The sequence below is a fragment of the Pleurodeles waltl genome, chromosome 4_1, assembly GCF_031143425.1.
Source record: "Pleurodeles waltl isolate 20211129_DDA chromosome 4_1, aPleWal1.hap1.20221129, whole genome shotgun sequence".
In the NCBI taxonomy this organism is placed as follows: Eukaryota; Metazoa; Chordata; class Amphibia; order Caudata; family Salamandridae; genus Pleurodeles; species Pleurodeles waltl.
Window position 1 is genome coordinate 219,790,206 of NC_090442.1, and position 21,676 is coordinate 219,811,881.

Sequence of the window (21,676 nt, forward strand, 5' to 3'; positions counted from 1 at the left end):
ATTGGTATGAGTAGTGCTATAAAACAAATGAATTACATACATGTGACAGAGGCGCTATCGAGAGAAGAGAGGCCCTTATGGTTTTACTTCCTTTCCCTATCACATAATTATGTGAAAAAGCTTTCTCAGATCTTATGTACCTAAAAAATATAAACAGAAATCGCTTAGGAAATGTGGACAATGACCTGAGGATTCAACGGTCCTAAATAAAGCCAAACACTGAAAAGTTAGTCTCCGAGATGCAGCACCAACCTTCTCATTCTTTTTTTTTTTTTTGCCTATATTTTCAATATTAAATAATTAGATCTTTAGTAACTTGAGTATTTGTTTGGTGTGTACTTGTTTGTGTAGTTTTTGCAAATTGCTGTTTTGATGTTTGAAATTTAAATTGTACAAATTGCTTGGGGGTCCCCGGTTTGGAGTAATGATTCAGTGGGGGTCCTCAGGAAAGAAAAGGTTGAGAACCACTGGTGTAGTCTATTAATTAAAGGAGGTAGCAATCAAATGTACAGCAACCTCGGAGACCTTTCAGAACCCATAATAACTTCTGTTCAAATCTAAACTTCTTGCTGCATGAGAAAGGGAATATGTTGATGTTAAGAAACTGTAAAGGTAGTGGGTGTAAAGCAAATAGGCCTGACTTGCATTTTGAGACTGGACTACAATATTTTATTTTAAAACGCATGCTTCAATAAAATACTATTGCTTTCTGTTTGCATTACATCTATGAGTTAAATTATTTAATGGGTGATGATCCAGTGTGCTTTTCAGACTTGAGCTATTTCTTCATGCGTTAGGTAGAATGACACACTCAATAGCAAGAATGTGAAGTGAGAGCACTACTCCTACGAGTGGAGTCAAAGTGCCCTCTTTGTATGTTTTAAATAACTGGTAACAAGCCATGCAGGTATCCTACGCTGTGAAGCGAGTGTCAAAGCCAGTAGGTCTCACCTTTGAGACCCACTGACTCTGCAAACTTTTCCTCATGCTGTAGAGCTTCGGCTTTGAAGTATGCATGAGAAAAGGCTGCCATATTTTTTTGTTTACTGATCCGAGATGGATCGGTAAATAAAAAAAGATGAAAATGAAAAAGTGAGAAAGTGCTTTTATTTCTGAAGAGAAAGGATCAGCAGGAATTTGCTTCCTTGTCTTCCAAAATAAAGTTACAAAAAAAAAGGAGGGGATGCTAATGCTGGTGCAAGATGTGGGGGGTGGGGGGGCAGTAAGGGTAAAAAAGCACACGAGAGGGCGAAACAAGAGAGCGGGGAAGACTCACAAGAGGACGAGAACACAAGGGAGAATGGAGAGCACCCCGACATGCGCAACAGGGAGTGTAGGAGAGGGGAGAAAGAAGCACATGAGGGTGACAGCTGGAAAACATGCACTCTCAATATAAAGTTGGTCCCTTAAAGTGAGCTGTGGAAGCACACAGGCTATGCTTAAGGGGGAGATACAAACAAACTGGACAAGGTAAGCCATCAAATAAGAAGCAAGCAAAGCAAGGCTTTAAGCCCACTATAAGTTCTTGGTAAGCCGACAATAGGCTTTCTGCAAACAGACCGCTAGTAGGATCACTCTACAACTGCCTAAGACTCTGCAAGGGTTTTAGGAGTTGAGGCATATGCAGTGTCTTGCTGCAAGCTTAATTGTGCATTCAAGTGCTTCAGAGGGCATGGAAATGAGCATACTAAATTAACATGATCATTTTTTGCACCTCCGTAACGTGTCGCGGAAATCACCCATATGGCAATATTCAGAATTGCGGCTCAGTCGCAGCACTTTTAAAAACAAATTTGTACACTTTACTAAAAGCAGCAGGCCCTAGATGCAACATGAGAACATATTTCTTACAAGTTAATATTTAAAGTATCATGCAGCTAAGGAAAAACTGGGAATAATAACTTTTATAAAGGATGAACTTTCTCAACATGTAGTCCGTTGTGCCAACTGATTTGCACCACTGAAGCATGTGCCTCAAAAGGATAGTTTTCCTGGGAATTGCATATGAATGCTGTGTATTCGGTAAAAATGAAAGAAAGAAATCTAAATACGGTCATCTCCCACCTCATGTTCCATGCTTTAGATTTTGCAAGTCTAATCCTTGTGACCTAGCACCACAGTTTTTTCTTGGTTCCTATGATCCATCTGCTTCTGAAGACCTACAACCATGCGGTATCACATTCACATTTTACAAGCGGCCTTTTATAATGGAGTACTTTATAAACTTCCTTGGCCCAAGCTCTACCTTTTTCACTGGCCGATAGTGGCCTGTTCTTTTCCTCCGGTGGCCCACAGCTAGAAGAAGACCACAGCAACAGACAAAGGTAATAGAACAGCAGAGGACCACAGGCAACAGCCATTTGCCTGAAGCGCCTATCCAAACAGGTTTATGACCTCCATGCTCACTGTCCGTTGACTGGTTCCTGCCACTGTACCCTTTGGTTTCATTCAGGTGCTGCTTGCTGCTGTTTAGATGGGCAAGGTTTGGCATTTGAGATAGCGATTTGTTGTCTGATGATGTCAATGTGGAGAAAGGAACAGGGTTAACAGAACTTGTAGTCCACTTGGTACCTTCTGATGAGACAAGGGTCTGTTCAATGACATGGCTGTGGGGAACAGACGGTTGCCATGAGTCCGTTGTGAGCCGCATCTTTTGGACTGTGCCACTGCCATCATGGTTAAGACTGCGGTCAGTCTCCCCGGTTGGGCTCAGGGGAGAAGTCTGCAAAGAGAGAGTCATGGATGTGAGCTGAGCATGTTGACATTTTTCGCATTCTGCAGTCTTTGAGGAGTTCTGCCGTTCCCATTTAGGAAAAGAGGAGCGAGGATTTAAGTCCTTGAAGGACATCCTCTCAAACACAAGCAGGTCTGGATCAACACCTAGAAAACAAAACAAACACGGACATGAAATAGTGAAAAGCAGCTTTGGCAACAGCAGTAATATATGACCAGAAATTAGAATTAAATTCCCATTGTCGTGGATTTTTGCCATAAATACTCCAATATGCATAATCTTCGAGTCACAAAAATGTGCCTTTTCCCTAAATAATGTTTTAATCTTTACTATGGATACTGCTTGTCACCTCAATTACAAAATTGAGTCTTATATTATATGTTGAAAATCCTTAATTAAAAGTGTTGAGGTGTGCAAATGTCAAGAACAGAGTTTGAAGCACGTCAAATAATTCTCCAATCTCTTTTGTGCTATGTCCCATCAGTGGAGTAAAGACACTGAAGGAAATAAAGAGCCCATTTGTCCTGCAGAAACTGATACCCATAGTAAAGGTGCAGGTAAATGAGTGCCAGTTTGTGAAAAGAAAGAGATGATGCTATCTGAGTTCAATCAAACTCCCAACACACAAAGCAGCAGCAAACAATCGGTGGGTTTCTTCAGTCCAGGCTTAAGTAGAACTGTAAAGTACATTCAGTTTTGCAATTCAATGTGCAAACATAAAACTGTACCACAAACGATGCACTCATACGTCTACTGGATTTAGTGAGAGAGACAAACTCTATAGCATAAAATAATTTTAAAATATAACAACAAATTCCAAGAAATTAAGTAGTTGAAAAGGGACCGTTTCAATTGCTGTAAATGGAATCTTTTAAAAAGAAGAGAAAAAAGTACAAAAATGAAAGCATAAAATTATGGAATAGCTTGGAAAAAGAGTTATTAATCCAACCAGTATATATGCAACACTGAAACAGATTAAAAAAATATAAATATACAGTCTGGAGAACAAAATGTGCCAGTAAGTTAAGTTGTAATAAAATGGTAACAACCACAATGCAGAGGAAACAGATAGAAGCAATCAGTTATACCATAAACTTTCCCTATCTAACCTAAACCTAAGCTTAGAACAGAGAAATTCTAAAGGGGATATTTAACGAGGAAGTGTAGAAGGTGTCAGCATGGTTTCGATCTTCAGTAGAGAAGTTCAACGAAAAATATAAGTGTGTTCAGCATAAAGTTTTACAATCCAGAAACCCAGCACAAAGATCTGCTCTCTCTCAAAGTTAGGATGAAGTCTAACTATGAAACACCAATTAAAAGTACAACTAACAGTTTCCAAAACATCCATATCTAATTTCCACCACTGAGAGCCAATCCCATAACCACACTTAAGGGGAGTCGACATATCCCCCAAGTTCTCCTATCCACACAATTAGGTACACATTTTCTGTCTTTGAGTGCTGCATCTTCCTGGTAAATCGCGAACAGGAGGCTTTCTCTCACCATCGTTGTTCCACATTCTGTGACAACCTTTGTCTCTCTGGCTTCACTATAAGCAGTCTAATACATAACAATAAGCCTTTCTCTAGCTAATGAGAAGCACAATATCACACCTCCAGAGAAGAGAAAATGGTATACTGGCAGCGTTAAAGCAAACAATTTCAGCTATGGCCTAATTTCAAGCTAAATTAACTTGCAAATCTAAATGGATGCACATTACAGTATTATAAATAAGGCTCCCAGTTTTTCAGTTTTTACTGATATTTACAGATAAATGATGATGGAAAACAATGTGTTTCCAGTCTATATTTATTTTTAAAAGTGGAAAAATACAGAAAATTGAGCATGTTATGAGTGGCTTTCCTTGTTGTTGATGAATTCCCAGCCAATAGTCATGCAGATTGAGAGCATACGGAGTTAAAAACACAATAAATGTCCTTAAATGACTGTGCAGCCGAACATTCGTTTGTGCTGTTATGCAAATACTTTCAAGTGGCTTTATAGTTTATTATACTTGGCTGCTAAATGTGCTAAAATTAGATAGGCATCAAAGTATGAATGCACATTTATTGGTTAAATAAATGTGGAAATATATGCAGTACTAATTAACTTATTCACAAAATAAATATGGATGAATACAAATAAAATTACCCAAAAAAATAAATGTGGATAAATACAGACGAAAATGTTAAAAACTGAGAGCCATAATTATAAATCAGCGGAACACAGCTTTCATTAAAAGTGAACATGTAATGAATATTGTTAAATCAGTCTAATGATTGACCAATAGACTTATCTGTAAACTCTTAGTAACCGTAATGGTTACATACATATTCATTCATTCAAATGTACCACACATATTAATAAGGCTGGACCACACCTGGAATATAAATGTTGTATATAAGTGCATAAATGTAAATGCACCAAGGGTCTGGAATGACATCCCTAAATCCTTCAGCACTGCCTCAAGCCTGCTTCAATGTGGGAAACAGCAGAAGACATATCTTCAAAGAACACCACATAATGACACTGTGACAGTTCACTTTTGTTTAAGAAACAGCTATCACTTGGACTATGTTTTTGCTTTTGACTCCGTTCAGTGCTCACCTGCCTTTTAGCTGGGCTTTTGCTTTACAAACACCATACGTACAATGAATCACTGAATAGATCTCATTCAGAAAACGGTCCTTTTGGAGGTGAAAATAATTAGCAAATGATGGTAGATGAGGGTGATAAGGAAAGTACTTAGCCAAATAAACACATGGTCAAATACACACGTGACTATATTGCAATGTTTAAGCTAGGCTGATTTGATAGTGTAATGCTGGTTCATCTAGAACTTTAAAATACTATTTAGAAAAATAGTTAAATTGTGCTCTTGCTCATCTTTGTGATGCTCAGCGGCCATGGTAGCTATGTTTGGGAGAAGGTTTCAAATGCTTCCAAGCCATGATCCCCCTTTAAAACCTACAGCAAGCCATCAGATCCAATAACAAATTTAATTTACTCCATCCAGCCCACCAAATAGAAGACAAAAAACATGTAGGAAAATGATTAGAGTAAAGGAAGCCCACACCTGTAACCTCTGGAATCTTCATCTGAAATCGATAGCCAATTTAACAACCCTTAAAAAGGCTTTGAAGACAACCCCTTTCAAAGACACATTTATTTCACGGACTTCCTCCATTTGGACCTCCTTCCTCCGTTCTCTGAAGGGACCAGGTCCCTTTAGACAAGCGAGATGCTCTGCCTTTTTGTCTCCATCGATGTGCCGGTGAATTTTCCTCCTTCTCTCTTTCTGAAAAGATTACTTAAGATGTATCTATTTACCCGAGCTTCGAAGCAAGCGGGGCAACATGTTAGTCCATTGCAATCAAATACATTTATAAATAAATTCCTCTTATAGTCTTAAATCGAATCTTGACAGAACAAACTTAAAACATAATTCATTCAATAGATCATAATTCTAAAATGAATTACTTTACCACAGCTTCAACTTCTCATAAGCCGCAACCCAGAGACTGCATTTCTCTACATCTGCAACACTGTTCTACCTAATATCTACAAGGATCATGTCATTATCTTACTGTTGCATTATCCTATGGCTGTGTTTGATAGTGTACCCTACTCCTTGTTCCTACAACTTCACCCACTACTCAGCATTTCTCAAGATGTTTGAATGCATCCTGCCCTGGTGTGACTCCTAGTGATCCACTTGCCTTCAGGGAATAAGATCAAAACAATATCTTCATGGTCTTTCTCACTGCTGTTCTGTGTTCAGTTGAGGCTTCCCGAGCTCAACTATTCTCTGTAACATTTAAATTGAGCAATGACTCTAATTGATCCATTATTCAGTCTCCATTAATCACTCGTGGTCATAATCCTTACAATCTTGACCAAATTACAGAATCCTCAAATGCAGCTGTCTTCACTTCTCACTTCCCAGGACCAGCTGCAAAGCAAGGCAATATTACATTTTTGTCTTTGAAGCCACCAATAAGGAGATCAAGGCTGCCTATAGAAGGTGCCAAGGGAGAAGGTGTGAAAATATCACACAACCTGTTTTTTTCGCAATCTTTCCACTGTCTACCACTGCCTGAAAAATGTACTGCTCAAAGTTTAATAAAAGCCCTTCAAGAATATGCTTCATTTCCATGTCTATTTCCCTATCTTCAGGACAAATGTCTGGTTGCACCTGGAGTCACACACGTTGGAGCCACAATTGGCAGGTCACTCATTCTTCATAAATAAACAGACAAGTAGGCTTCCTGCGTTTACCAAATTAGAACCATTAAAACTATAAACTAGATTAATTATGCACAGGTACACCAGTTTAAAGGAGAACAAGTGTCCCTAACATGGAGTAAAGTGTCAGGTTAGCGAGTCGAGACACTGGCATGTGGTGCATTGGGGAGGATTAGGGTTTGTGGGGTGCTGTGAATTGTGGTTGGTTAGTGTTCTAGAATGTATTACAGTGTGGTGGGATTGTGTCCCAAGAACGTGGTCCAGTGTGGTAGTTTAGTGTTCCTATATTGCAGTGCACACTGTGGTGTGTTAAGATCCTTATTTTGCATTAAACTGTGGTAGTGTGGATAAGGGCTATTAACTCAGTGTTTGGTGGCTAATCATTGCTCACAAGATGTAGGGCAGGTGGTTCAACATCCTAGTAAGCAATGTACTGTGGTTGATATAGTGCAACATGGTGGCCTAGTGTCTCTTGAAAGCAGTGAGTTACATTAGTATCCCCGGGATGCAGTGCATTGTGTGGTTTTGTGTTCCTGGGATGTAGTGCTTTATTTCCATGACACTGTTCAAAAGACAGATGGACAACAGATGCACTATCAATTAAATGTGGGCTCCGCATGGCACAAGAGTGAAACAATCAATATAACTATGTCAACCAGGACATTTGCAAGTTCAGCTTGAACACTGAATAGAACCAGAGAACAATTCTCTTGCAGCCATTGCCTTAATCAATTTGCAACAAGTGCCCTTTCGTTTTATGAATGCAGTATATTGCAATGGCATCAAGATACCCCCAAAGACAATTTCTAGTGACTCATTTCTGAATGTTGGCCAATTTCTATTCAAGAAGAACCAAATCAAGAGTGAGTTACTAAATAAATTGCTCAGATTTTGTGTTCTTCCAAACAGTGGACCTAGTGTCGCAGTTTGCATCTAAATAAATAACATCGCTATTAATCATAAATAATAATCAAGTATCTCACCTATGGTGATGTTGTACAAAATGACATTGTTCTTGTTCCTTATGATGCAGCTCTCTAGAGTTGGGCAGTGCACGTGAAGGCAGTTATTGGTGGAATGGGTTGTTTCATAATAGAAAACAGCCAGGTTGCAGGAGACTAGAATAAAATAAAAAGAAATATACATGCTTGAGTCCACAGATGTTGCATTTGAGTACAGTGCAGCTCCATGCCATCTTGTTCTTTGCTACTGTTGAGGCGGTAACTCAATCTAGAAATGCCGACTGACCACTAATCCAGAGGTTGCTGAAATCACACCTTTCAGGTTGATAGTGGCCATTGCATGTTTTTTTTTCAAACAATGTTGGAATCCCACATTTAAAAAAAATGTCAAAAAAGCTTTAAAGTAACCCTTCTCTGGAAGCACCTACGGGGTTGAGAACTCCACCCCTTAGTCCATCAGGACTATATCTGCTTACAATTAAAGAAAGATGGAGGTATTGCCCTGCCAGTCTTATGCTTCTACTATTGGGTGACCCAATCACTGGCAGTTAATGACTGGTCCTTTGAGAAACAGACTGAGTCAGCCCTGATGGAGGCCCTTAGGGGGACGGACCCGGAGGGGTTTGTTAGACAACTATATGGGAGGGAAAAACTGATAGCCATGCCGATCCCAACAGCAATGGCAATCAAGGTCTGTGGATTGGCGACCCAGAGGACAGGATTTTTAGGCAGATTGAAATTTAGAGACACCACTATGAGATGCAGAGGTCATGACCTCCTGCAGAAGGTTCTTGAAAATGGGACATGTTGGGCCTCTCAAAGTTAGGGGGCATATGGAGCGATATTGGGAAGGCAACATTCGCAGAGCTACAGAAAGAACAAGACTGTATGCAATGGGTAGAGATGATACAAATCAATGCCTAAAGGGATGTGCATTAAGAGGTACCTCTTGCACACTGCAATTCACTAAAGTATGGGGGCCCTCGGAGAAACCTGACGGGTGAGACAACCTACAAGGTTGGGCTCGGAGCCAGACACAGATGAATAATTGGGATCCATGTAACGGAGGAAAGGGACAACGAGGGTCAAAAAGAGACCGCATGTCTACTGGAGGAATGGACCCAGACCCCTGGAAGCAAAGACTTGTTGGACTATGGAAATATGCTCCTTCGTCAAGGGATGGACGATTGCCGTCAAGGAGGTGTTAATGTTTCACTGTTAAGATTTAAGATATGAACAGGTTGTATACAACGCAAAATAAAATAGATTGGGGAAAAAAACAGCAGCAGCCATGACAACACAATAAGGTCTGATATAGTCCAAGCCAAATACCATAAAAGTAGTAATATCACAGTGAGCACAAGACGCTGAAAACAAGTCTTCAACAATGCAATTCGTCAACACTTGGCACTTAGGGGGCTTCAATCAGCATGAGCAATATTATCACCAATAGTTTAAGAAATAATCTAGCATGATAAGTAGCACTGCTGCACACAGCACAAGTATTAACACCCTTGAAATTACAAGCAGTATTGCCATTAAATTAATATGAGCATTGTGCAAAAATGATCCTAGACCTCACTTAATGTTCTCAAATTATGGAAACTGAATGGTTATGTGCACAACATAACGCTGGTCATAAAGCCTAGCATGGTGCTGACCTTGATCTTCTTGGACACGGAATCTGCCATTAACTTCCTATTCATCACCTTGGGTCTGCCAAACTCTGCATGGTCTCAATTTGTAATCCTTTTACTGGTGCTCGTGCTTCTCGTACTCACCTCCCAAACTGCTATTGCCTTCCTTTCTCCATTTAGCCTTGTGATTATATTCTCTTTGCATCTTTCAGAAAGAATTAATGTGAAACAATTAGGGAAAAGTGTTCGTACTGACCTTTTGAGCTAGCACCAGAAACATTTAATAAATGTCCATGATAATGGCACAATGGTGATTCAGGGTGATAAGACAAACTTGAAAGAACACAAACGACTGAGAAAGCCATTTTATATTATGTAGAAGCCATCTTTGTATTTAAACACGCTTTTCTTTGCATAGAGAAATGCATTCTTTTTCTTGCTGAAGTTTGCTTGAGTTCATGGAAAGTGTCAACCAGATTGGGTGCACTAAGGAATGCTTCCACCGCAGAATGTTCCCCGACAAGGGCAGAGATCACTAGGGAAGTGCTTATCTGTTACATATTTCTGTTTGCTGTTCTCCATTCAAAATGAGGACGAGACAGGATTGTTCTCTTTCACCGATGCTTTTCGCACTGGCTATGGAGCCATTAGCAGCACAATTGCGAATGAAGGAAATAGATTGGGGAATTTGGGTGGACTGACGATGGTATGTCACTTCCCTATATGCGGATGATGTCTTAATTTATTTAGGCGAGATTACCGGAGCTCTTCTGGATTTATTTACTATTTCAGACCATTTTGGGGAAGTGGCGGGCTTGCATGTAAATTGGGCTAAGTCCTGTGCCTTCCCCCTACGTAAGGCCAGTGATGTGGCAGGCCTATTACCGAGTGGAGAGCGCCTTGTTTGGGCTGCCCGGACCTTCCGTTATTTAGGGGTCAAAGTTTATCATTCTGAGATAGATTTGACGGAGGGCAACTATGGTAAGGCCCTGACCTCTGCTAGACAATCTCTATCCTTCTGGGCACACCTGCCCCTCTCCCCTACGGGCAGAGCGGCCATTGCCAAAATGTTGGTTCCTCCCAGATTGCTCTATTTGTTTCTGGCATTGCCGGTTCCTCTTGGGAAGACTATTTTTAAGACCATACGAGGTCTGCTAGCAGCGCTTATATGGGGGTCTGGACGTAAGAGGGTATCCCTGCAGACACTCCAGCTTCCCTTGGCCGAAGGAGGTATGGCGGTGCCAGACACAGAACGATATTATGCGGCAGCTCAGCTCAAGTAGCTGATGCTTTGGTTGACTGGTGATCAACCAATGGAGGGGTACATGGTGCGGGCAGTGGAAGAAAGGGAGAGGTATTAAGATGGCTTCTCACACAGGGTGCACCCGATGCAGAGTTGGGTTTACTACTGCGGACAGCAAAGTTGGCTTGGCCCTGTTATGTCCATCCGCGGCGCTATTTGCTCCCCTACTCACCTCAACTCCCGATATGGGATATACCACAGTTGCGAGACCTTAATCACATATATAACTTTAATCCTTAGAGGGAGGGTGGACTTGCACACCTAGGTGACCTCTATGAAGAGGGTGAGCTGCATAGTTTTTCAAATTTGAATGACGCATATGGCCTGGATGCAGGACAGTTCCTTGCTTTTGCAGCGATACAGTCAGTGATGGGGAAAATCTGGCGATCAGGCTGCACAGAGCCCACAATACATCAAGGGCTGCATTATATCCTAACAAGGGGCTCAGAAAGAAGGGCGTCACTAATCTCTTCATAGCGCTTAGGGAGACACAGGGTGTGCCACATGCCCGTAACAAGGCTAGATGGGACACCTGCTTGGGCAAGGATCGGACAGAACAGAAATGGAGGATGACATTGGAGCATGTGAATTAAGTTTCAAGGAAAGCCAGATTGAAATATACCCAATTCAATTATGTCCAACAAACTTATCTGACACCCCATAGCCTACGTAGTATGTTTCCAGGAGCCTCCCGCTCCTGCCCGAGGTGCAACCACGAAGATGCTACCTTTTTACATATGACATGGAAACGCCCAGTGTTGCACAGTGCATGGACACAGGTAGTGCAACACGTGTCGGATATCATAGAAGTACGCCTTCCACTAGACCCACTCTTCTGTCTCTTGGGGATAGCTAAGAGAACCACACACTATCTAAAATTCGCAAATCTTGCACTTATATTATTTAAAAGACTTATTGCTATGTCTTGGAAAGCACCCCAACCCCCTAGTGTAGAGAACTGGTTACACGTGGTGTCCTGCTGGGCTGCGGCGGAGGCTACGGCATTGGAGCAAGACCGAGGGTCACTGGGTAGTGGCAGGACTACGACATTCTGGGACACCTACATGTTAAAACTGATAGACAAAAAAGCACCCAGGGAGGGTGAGGAGACCAGCCCAGCGAGTTTGCCCTGGACAGCGGCGTGATATGCTACTGTATAGCCCACCACACTGTGATAGTACTCCGTACCATTTAAAGTCATGGCTTTCTCTATTACTTCTTCCCATGCCATCCGAGAGCCATCTGCTCCTCAAATCCCCAGAGTCCTTGATGGGTATGATGGAAAATGTACCCAGTGCGATCGCTGGACAGACCCTTAGTGCATTGCTCAGAGGCCATTGATTTCCAGTTGCTTGCCCTTCGCTCTCTCCTCCTTCCGACTTCGGCGGTCCCCCCCCTGGTCAGAGGTCCCTGATGAGTGGTTTGCCATGGTTACCCTCTGTTCTTGAACCGCAACTACCAGGCAAGTTCTATAGTTTGTACTTTCACCAAGTTTTGTTCCCTTCCCCATATTACCTATATGAAGGCCTTATGGCAAGTGGTGCCAGCCGACTGCATCCTGAAGTGTGGTTGATATTATGGGTGTATGACACATGCTCAAGATAAACTTCGCTGGATGATTATTGTACACATACTTGTGACTTTGACAGGTAATTTTGATGCAAATGTATGAGGCAGGGCCTACAAATATGATGTCGATTCTCTAACTGAAATATGATGTACTGTTTGTTGTACTGTAACTATCTAACCAGAAGAGGGAGATTAATTGGTCCAGTGTACAGTCTCCCAATTTATCATACAAATAAAAAAGGTACACTTCCACAGAAAAGAACAGAAATACACTAGGCACTTCGCAAAACAGAAGCAAAAGCCCTCACACATCCATTGGATGTCATGCTTCATCATAGGGCATGCTCCTTGTCAGACTGGCGCTGCAATGTCTGACGGGCCCCTCAAGGGGGCTCTTTGCCGGAGATCGTAACTGATCGTGCGTGCCGTGATCAGAGAGATGTAGGAGCAAATTTAGACCTACAGTCAGAGAGAAAAAGATTAAAATTGGCTCAAGGACCTCACAAACCTCAATTTTATTGATTGTCGAGGGTCTTGGTCAAAGTTAAAAACTACCAGGGAGTGAAATGGAAATAATGTTCCACCACTCAACCAAGAGATACAGGGGTGAAAAAGAAAATGTCAACATGTTTCACGCCTCAGAAGTCCCCAAGGATCAAATGGCGTTTCAACAGGACCAAAATCAAACATATGACTCCTACACTGTGCTAAATACCAAAATGTGTAAATTGTAAAATTACTCAAAAAGCTACGCACCTAACAACCTAAGTAGATGTATGCCATCCTCTATGTGGGACGGTGCTCCATGGGATAATGCCAACCCAGAACTAAAGTCGCCTAATTAAGGATGGTAGTCCTCAATGGGGAACCTACCTGCCGGCCGCATTTCCCGAAGCATGCCCTATGATGAAGCATGACATCAAATTGATGTGTGAGGGCTTTTGCTTCTGTTTTGCGAAGTGCCTGGTGGATTTCTGTTTTTTTCTGTAGAACAGTGTACCTTTTTGATTTGTTGTACTGTAACCCCTCTTTGATAAACAATTGCGGTGCAGCTGGAGACATTGCCACCGACTATTTACTTGGCAATGTTAATAATTAATAAAAATATATTTGAAGAAAAAAACATTCTGTTTGCTGTTATCAGGCTTCAAAGAAAGCACGTCAATGGCTACAAATTGTATAACTGTGCACCCATGATTGAAGAATGCCAGTTCAGTTTTCTGTTCCATTCCCAAGGTTAACGGTGAGATACGGCAAGATGTATGTTTTGAGATGTGTCAACTAAGGGAAATGTATCTGTTTTTGTTGACCACAAGCAGGAAACTTGCCTGGGAGCCTTCCCGGCCACCTTCACAATGTCAATGACCCCCTTGGCCCTTTACTGTTTCCATGATGAGATCATTGTTGTGCATTGTAGTCTATGTGAATGTAAAAGATGTATATGCTTGCTGTTTTGTGTGATGTGTAGACTCTCTGTTCCCTCAACACAGAGATCACACTGCAGCAAACAAATAAACCTACAGCTGAAAAACCTTCTTTGACTGACTGTTCCTTTATTTAGAACAAAAGAAGATTCTGCTTTAACAGCTGGTGCCGAAACTAATGACGACCATGAATCACTCAAGTCGGCGCCTAGCGCCGTGGTGAGGGGTCCAGCGTGGACCCCTGCAGTGTGCACCTCAGTGATGGGACTGGTTTCCCAAGTTGGCATCTGTGAGGGCCCTGCTGAGACCTACACACCTTAAGTGAGTCATACATTGTCCTGAAGATTGTCACTGTATTCCACCAATAAACAACATATCTCACCTGTAACACTGTCCCGTCTTCAATGTTGAACAAAGTGGAGTAATGATGCAACAGGCAGGGATAAACTTTATTGTCAAATTGTGCATGCTGGTGGTACAGTGTGTTTCAAAATAGTCAAGAAGGGAATGCTTATATTGTCTGTCTGTACCATGCTGAAGAGGTCCATGACTCGCATATCATGACCAATTCCCCCTAGTTGACATGGCACACTTACAGTATCAGTCACTAACCACATATACAGGCTGAAGTCACAGACAGTTATTGGAAGTAGAGTTGTATCAGTTGGTTTCTGGAATTGACATCTTCCCCTTCCTCATCCTCACCATCACTCTCCTCACCTCTCTGAGGTAACAGATCAGGACCTATAGCACCCTCCACCTCCAAAAGGTGGATTGAATGTCTCAATGCCACGTTGTGCAGCATGCAGCACGCCACGACTATCCTACACACCTTATGAGGCCCATAGGTCAGGGAACCCCCAGAGGTATGTAGGCACCGTAATCTAGCCTTTAGGAGACCTATACTACACTCTATCACCCTCCTAGTACTGGTGTCAGGATCCAACGCAAGTTTGGATAGCCAGAATCACCTAGAGAAATGGTCAATACAGAGTCGTCATTGCAATTTTTCTGCAATGTGTCAGTTAGTGACAGGCACACTTACCTATGATCCACCCTCTGTCCTCTTGGAGTTGTTCCATCTTTTGTGGCACACTACTGTTCCTCAAAACAAATGAATCATGGACTGAACCCGGAAAAATGGCATTCACATGGGATATGTACTGGTCTGCTGTACATACCAATTGGATGTTCAAGGAGTGAAAGTTCTTCCTGTTTCTCTACACCCTTTCACTCACTTTTGGGGGGATGATCGGTATGTGGGTTCCATCGATGGCGCCAATAACATGGGGAATGTTTTCAAAGGCATAGAAGCCTGACTTGATGGCAGGGAGCTCAGCACTTTGGGGGAATCGCACATAGGATTGCAGATGTTGTACAAATGCATTCAGAAATCTTATAAGTACCTAGCTGAACATTGGCTGTGAGAAACCAGCACCCATGCCCACTGTCAATTGAAATGAGCCTGTGGCCAGGAAATGGAGTGCGGAGAGCACCTGCACCTCAGTTGGAATGGCATGCTGATCACGATTTCCGGGAGTCAGTGCAGGATCCAGTAATGCACATAGGTCCTGAATAGTTCCACGTATGAGTCTGTAAGTGATATTGATCTGATGCTCCACCATGGTCCCCATATCCACAAGTGGTCTGTACACTGATGGTGCCCTTCAACGCCACAAAGGTCGGTACCTGTGAGGGTTAAGAACAAGGAGTCATGTGCACACATACACTGGCATATTTGCTAAACACATTCACTGCATTCTTCATAGTAGTGTCTGTACAATAACTGCAACCTGACCGATGTACTTTGACATCACTAAGAGGGAACAGAGTAAATTATGTGTGCTTATATACTCTATGGATAGAGACATAGGTGCTTCATATGGCTAGTAGGCCCAGCATTGTGAGGAAATTGAATTTCAAGATGCATAGGTGATGGCAAAATGTCTGCCCAATGTAGTTCTGCCCCTTCGTTGTGGAAGTGACCCAAGACCGCTAGCGGTTGACGTCACAGCATACAGCGATGTTGACCGCTGTTCGCACCCTCATTGGCTAACATGGATGCGAATGGGGAATCCTGGCTTATCATGATCGCTGCCGTCGGTGACAGTGCATTCTGCCGCGGAACGTACGCGCGTTCGTCATCGTGTGATCACTTGACTCCCTGACCCTGTGTGGACAAGTACTCCACTCTGTACTGCTGTGGCCTGCCTCTGGCTATGGATGTGCTGTAGGGGAAAGGGCCCCGGCCTTCACCCAGGAAGAACTGAAGAAACAGGTGGAAGGGGTCCTGCCCTTGTACGGCAGACTCTACTGCCGGCCAGAGGTACAGGAGAGTCCGGGTTTGGGGGGGCACTGTGTGTGTAATGGATGGAGTGGATTGCTCTGATGTGCGCTCCTGTGAGCCAGGATGGGGCTTGGTGCATGGAATGCTGCGTACCACTGTCCTGCATGTCTGGGAGTACTGTCTGTCCTATGTCTAACAATCAGCCAGCTATTGCCATCGTGCAGGTGCCTGACCTCTGTGTTTCTTCTCTGTGTCTCCCTACTAGGTCAGTGCCCACCAGAAGAGGGCACATTTTCATGCCATAGCCAAGGAGGTATGAACCCTGGGGGTCTACAACCGGCAGAGCACCCACTGTCATAAGAGGTGGGAGGACTTGCGGCGCTGGGCGCAGAAGATCAGTGAGGCCCAGCTGGGGAAGTCCTCCCAACGTGGTAGGGGTGCCAGTCGGGCACTGACCCCCCTCATGCGAAGGATCCCTGCAGTGGCGTACCCAGACCTGGATGGGCGCTTGAAGGCTGCACAGCAGTTAAAAGGGGGTGAGTACTCAGCCTGGAAGGATGAGTGTGTGTGCGATAGGGCTCATGGTGCTTAGAGCAGGGTTTTTGACTGGTGTCCAGCTACTGTCTGCTCCCCAAAGGGTGTAGGGGTGTCCCTGTCAGGTTTCACCTACCTCAGCTTCAATGCAATGACAGGATATGGGTGTAGGTCACTATACTGCTCTGTAGTCAGGGCCATGGTCATGGGCCTAGTGCACGGTGCTGCCTGTTGGGTGTGTCTGCTGGGTAGGTGTATGTCTGGCCATTGTGTATCAGCATTCAGCTACTTACAAGTGTCTCTCCTGTTTTGTCTCACCATCCCTGTTCTCTTTTGTGTGTCTGGTACAGCATCAACATCAGGCGAGGGAGCTGAGGCACCGGCTAGTTGGGAGACAGCGGCCCACGGATCCTCGGAGGCAGAGACAATGAACGCCCAGGGGACCAGTGGGTGGGAGGGCGAGGGGACTTCCACGGGGGAGGCTACTACCACAGGGGGTAGTGACTCTGAAACCTCCTCCAATGGGGGTCCTCCGGCGGTGGCGGACACTAGTGGACAAATCACGACGTGAGATCTTCCGCCACCACCCATACCATCAGCGCCCTCCCTTCTGCTCCCCACTAAGTTGGCCGTGCCCACCCACCCAGAAAGATGGGCGTCTCCTTTGCCCCAGGCACCTCCTCCCCTGCTCCAGTCAGCCCTGCTGCCCTCACAGAGGAGGCTATTGACCTCCTGAGAACCATCTCTGTAGGGCAGAAAACCATCGTCAATGCCATCCAGGGGCTAGCATCAGAGGTGCAGCAGACTAATGCCTATCTGGATGGCATTCACGGTGCCGTGTCTGCCGTGCAGAGTTCTTTTCAGACTCTGGCATCCTCTTGGACGGCAGCCAGTTTCCCTGGCCATTCCGTCCCCCCTCCAACCTCCTCTACCCCTTCCAGCACCCCACTCCCTTCACCCGTCCAAGGCACACATTCAGACACGCAGTCAAGCACATCAACACACAAAAAACACACTTCCAAACACAAGCACCACACCTCCCACCACAAGCATTCACACAGCCAACAGACACCTGCACACACAACAACATCCACTTCCCCCAGTGTGCCCGCCTCTTCCGCATCCCTGTCTGTCCCCTCTACATGCACACCCTCATCCACTGCACCTTCACTCACTGATACTGCTCCTCTTCCTGCACTCACCACAATAGCAGACAGCAATACATACACCCCATACACCACACCTGCACTCACCACCTCCACTGTAGTTGACACATGCAGCACACTCACCCGACTTGCAGACACCCACCCAACATACATCCACACTAGCTGTCTGTCTTCTCCCTCTGTGTCCACCCCCCCACCTCCCAAAACACTCAAATGCAGCAAGACACCCACCCATCAGACATCCACCACACCACAGCATACTGAGCAGTCACCGGCACCCACTACATGCACATCTACACCCCATACATCAACTCCCTCTGCCTCCACTCCCACGCCCTCATCCACACCCACCCCAATTGCTCCCAAGAAACTTTTCCTCCCCGTGTAGACCTGTTCGAACCCACTGACCCACCCCGTCTTGACCCGAAACGTGCCCACCTCCTTGCCCTTTCCGCTCCTTCCACATCGCAGCCCACCCCGGTCAAGCCTTCCCATTCCGTGCCCCTTCTCCAGTTAAGAAGGCCCGCTCAGAGCCTAAGGCATCCTGCTCCGCCCAAGCCAAACAGCCCCCACCCCCTTCAAAGGAGAAGCCCACCCCCCTCTAACCTCCTCACGCAAGTCAAAATCCCACCCCTGTCGTAAATACCCCTGATTCTGTGAGGTGCCTGGATCCCCCTATGGTGCCCTGTTGAGTGGAGTACCCAGCACTTGTGGGAGTCAGGTGTGGCCAGTTGTGGCCAAGGAAAATTGACTTTTTATGGACTGGCCATTGGCCCTGTTATCATCATAGATCAGTGAGCTACTGAATAAAGTTTCTGTGTGGCCTGTGTTTGGGCTGCACGCAGTTCCACCCTGGTGTTTGTTTAAATAATTTATGGCTGTGGTGCTATTGTATGTCCTATGGCCAAGTTGCAGTGGCCTTCGGTCAGGTACGTCCCTCTTGGTGTGGGGTGTCTGACTATTGCTGCTGGGAAGGGTTGGGGGGCTTTGCGGGGTGGGTCGTGTGGGTGGGTATGTAACTTTGCCCTTTCCTCCCTTGTGTCGTAGGTTGCGGTACTTACCATCATCGTCTTCGTCAGCGGTCTCGGTCGTGTAGATTTATGGCAAGGAGCAAGGCTGGCATGATCTGCAGCTCTCTGTCCATGGCTGCCGCTGCACGTTTTGTTGAACTCTGGTGAGTGTTTCCTTCTATTTGTTTCTTTTCCGCCTGGCTTTGTGTGGTGGTGGTTCCCGCCCCGGAACTGGCGGCGGAATGGTGGTTCATTATTTGATGGGCGGGTTGGGCCTTTTGGACGGCCTGTGGGCGGTCTCTGCCGTCGTCAGCGGGACTCCTTTCCTGGCGGTGGGTGGTGCGCGGGATGCGTGAGTTTCGTTTGGTTCATTATTTGGCGGTCCGGACCGCTCCTCTGTTGGCGGTTTCTACCGCCGGCGGTGCGGAACGGACCGCCGTGTTCATAATGAGGGCCTAAATAAAGGAAAAAGAAGCTACTTACCTTTCGCCGCCATCTCCTGCTTCCTCGCTCCTCGGCTGTGTATACAACCGGGCTAGAAAAACCCAAGTGCGCATGTCTGTTTGGCTGGCCTGAAATGGCCGGCCAAACACACTTGCACACTCAGTGTACTCTCCCCTCCTCCCCCTTCTACCTCCATGTGGCCCAGCCCCACTCCTCCCTGATGGCTGAGCCAGCAGATGAAAAATGAAAAATAAAAACAATAGCAAGCTATTGGTTTATTTTTCATCTGCTGGCTCAACCAGGGGGTGTCACCCCTCCACCACTGCTGAGGAGCCGTCCCTGGTCTTCACCAAGAACTTCCAGTGAAATAAATGCCTTCAATAAAGGTGGAAGGGCCCGACCCAGGTACTGTTAAAAACAAACACCGCCGTGAAATGTCAAGGGTACAAAAATTGGATTCATGCAGGCCACGTAAAAAAGGCACCTCCACCCAAGCACACAGAAGAATCTTACCATTTGCAGACTGCAGACGTGCCACAACCACTGCGTACTGATAAACCTTGTTAGAATTTGAGACCAAGACCACATTCTGGGTCTAGCCAACTATAGATTGTCTATTGGGCTCAGAGCTTTGATGTGCTTGAGCCTCTCTTGGCCTTGTGGTGCTGAAGAATTTCAAGTACAGACTTAACTCATCTGCATAAGAATAAACAATTGATTTCAAGACGAAAAACCAATCACCGGAAGCAACCAAGAAGCGAAATGATTATTATGCTATATGTACTGTTTACTTGTGTAACGTGTTCAAACTAAAATATTTTAAGAATGGGATAGCTTGCTATCCTATACATTCAACAAGTGCATTATGGATTATCCCATGTCTATAAAGAACTATACCTTTGAGAAACCACAACATTTTAGAGAAATAGGAGTTTGGTTTGGGTTTTCCTTATCACCCCCTTGCCTGTATAATGAGATCCATAAATGGGTGAGGTAATCGGGTTGTAATAACTCATATGATTCCATATAGTCTAACCATGAGAATGTGACCTTGACAGGACTCCACCAGGGCCAGGTACAGGTGACAAAGGCAGCAGGACATTATGTGATATGTTGTGATATATTAGTCATGCGTGCCACCAGCTTGATAATAAATTGTTCAGGGATAGTACAAAGACTACCTAACTTCATGGCTAAATCTAAGACCAAGGAAAAAGTGATTATAAATAGAAGGTACGATGCAGTAAACTACGGGGTAACCAATGTATGCTGAACCAGGATTTTACTTCCTTTCCAATGGGACATATTCAAACTTTTATAGCGGCACCAATGATGTAACACTAGGAATGGTTTTACCCCTTGAAGTACCCTGCACTGACCTACACCCCCTGCACTAGATGGTTTGAAAGGACACTTACCGCAGAATTTTGTGATGGAGTGACAGATCTGGAAATAACTAATTATAGGAAAGGGAAAACATTTGGTTATAAGCTGGCATCCATATTCAAACTTGGGGGAGTGGTAGGGCAAGAGTACAAGGGTTCAGAGAGTATTATGAAAACAAACATCAGATCTTGCCGAATTCCACTATTTCTACATTGAAAAGTATCACATTAGAATTGGAAAGTATGCAGACTTATTCAGAACAGGGAATGGTATAGATTTTGTATTGGCCCAAGAGGGAGGTTTGTGCGCAATAATTAAAGATAAGTGTATAATGGGAATACATAACGAAGAGAAAAATATTACCGCCCACATAGAAGAGACGGCAAATAACTTCAAAGGCTTAGTTAGTGGTAATTGGGATGGGAGTCTTCCTCTCCGTAGTTGGGGCTGGTTAATAAAGGACCTAATAACGATAGTAAATATGATTTGAGTTTTCCTCTCCACAATGATCTAAGCCCACCCATCCTGTATTTCGTCCTGCATCTCAAAGTCCCAAGTGAATATTAGTAAACTGATGGTGTCACATGTACAAACAGACCCACCTGAAGTGATTCATATGATGAAAATACAAATAGAGTGAATGCCCAGGTGAAAGGGTATTCAAAGAAGAGGTTGAGAAAGCCACTTCAAATTCTAGAGAAGCAATCTTTGTATTTACACTTGCTTTTCTTTGCATGGAGAAATGTATTCTTTTTTTGTTGTTGAAGCTTGCTCCGGTTCATGAAAAGTGTCAACCAGATTGCATGCACTAAGGAATGCTTTCACTGCAGAATGTTCTATGACAAGGGCAGAGATCACTAGGGAAGCGCTTATCTGTTACATATTTCTGTTTGCTGTTATCCAGCTTCAAAGGAAGCACGTTAATGGCTAAACATTGTATAATTGTGCACCCATGATTTGTCAGGAATCCTCAAG

General features: G+C 44.3%; 1 protein-coding gene across 2 annotated transcripts in view; it reads right to left on the reverse strand.

Annotated features, from left to right (window-relative positions):
• Nucleotides 1–1,886: 1,886 nt before the first annotated feature.
• The window catches only part of MANSC4 (MANSC domain containing 4), a 36,220-nt gene continuing 16,430 nt past the window's right edge, over nt 1,887–21,676 (reverse strand). Inside the window, exons 2-3 of one of the 2 annotated variants that reach the window (XM_069228176.1) lie at nt 7,963–8,097; nt 1,887–2,880 (exon numbers count right to left, since the gene is read on the reverse strand). In XM_069228176.1, the coding sequence (XP_069084277.1) occupies nt 2,189–2,880; nt 7,963–8,097 (827 nt within the window). In that variant the 3' untranslated portion in view covers nt 1,887–2,188. The remainder of the gene's footprint in view (nt 2,881–7,962; nt 8,098–21,676) is intronic. The other variant, XM_069228177.1, reaches the window with a different exon arrangement.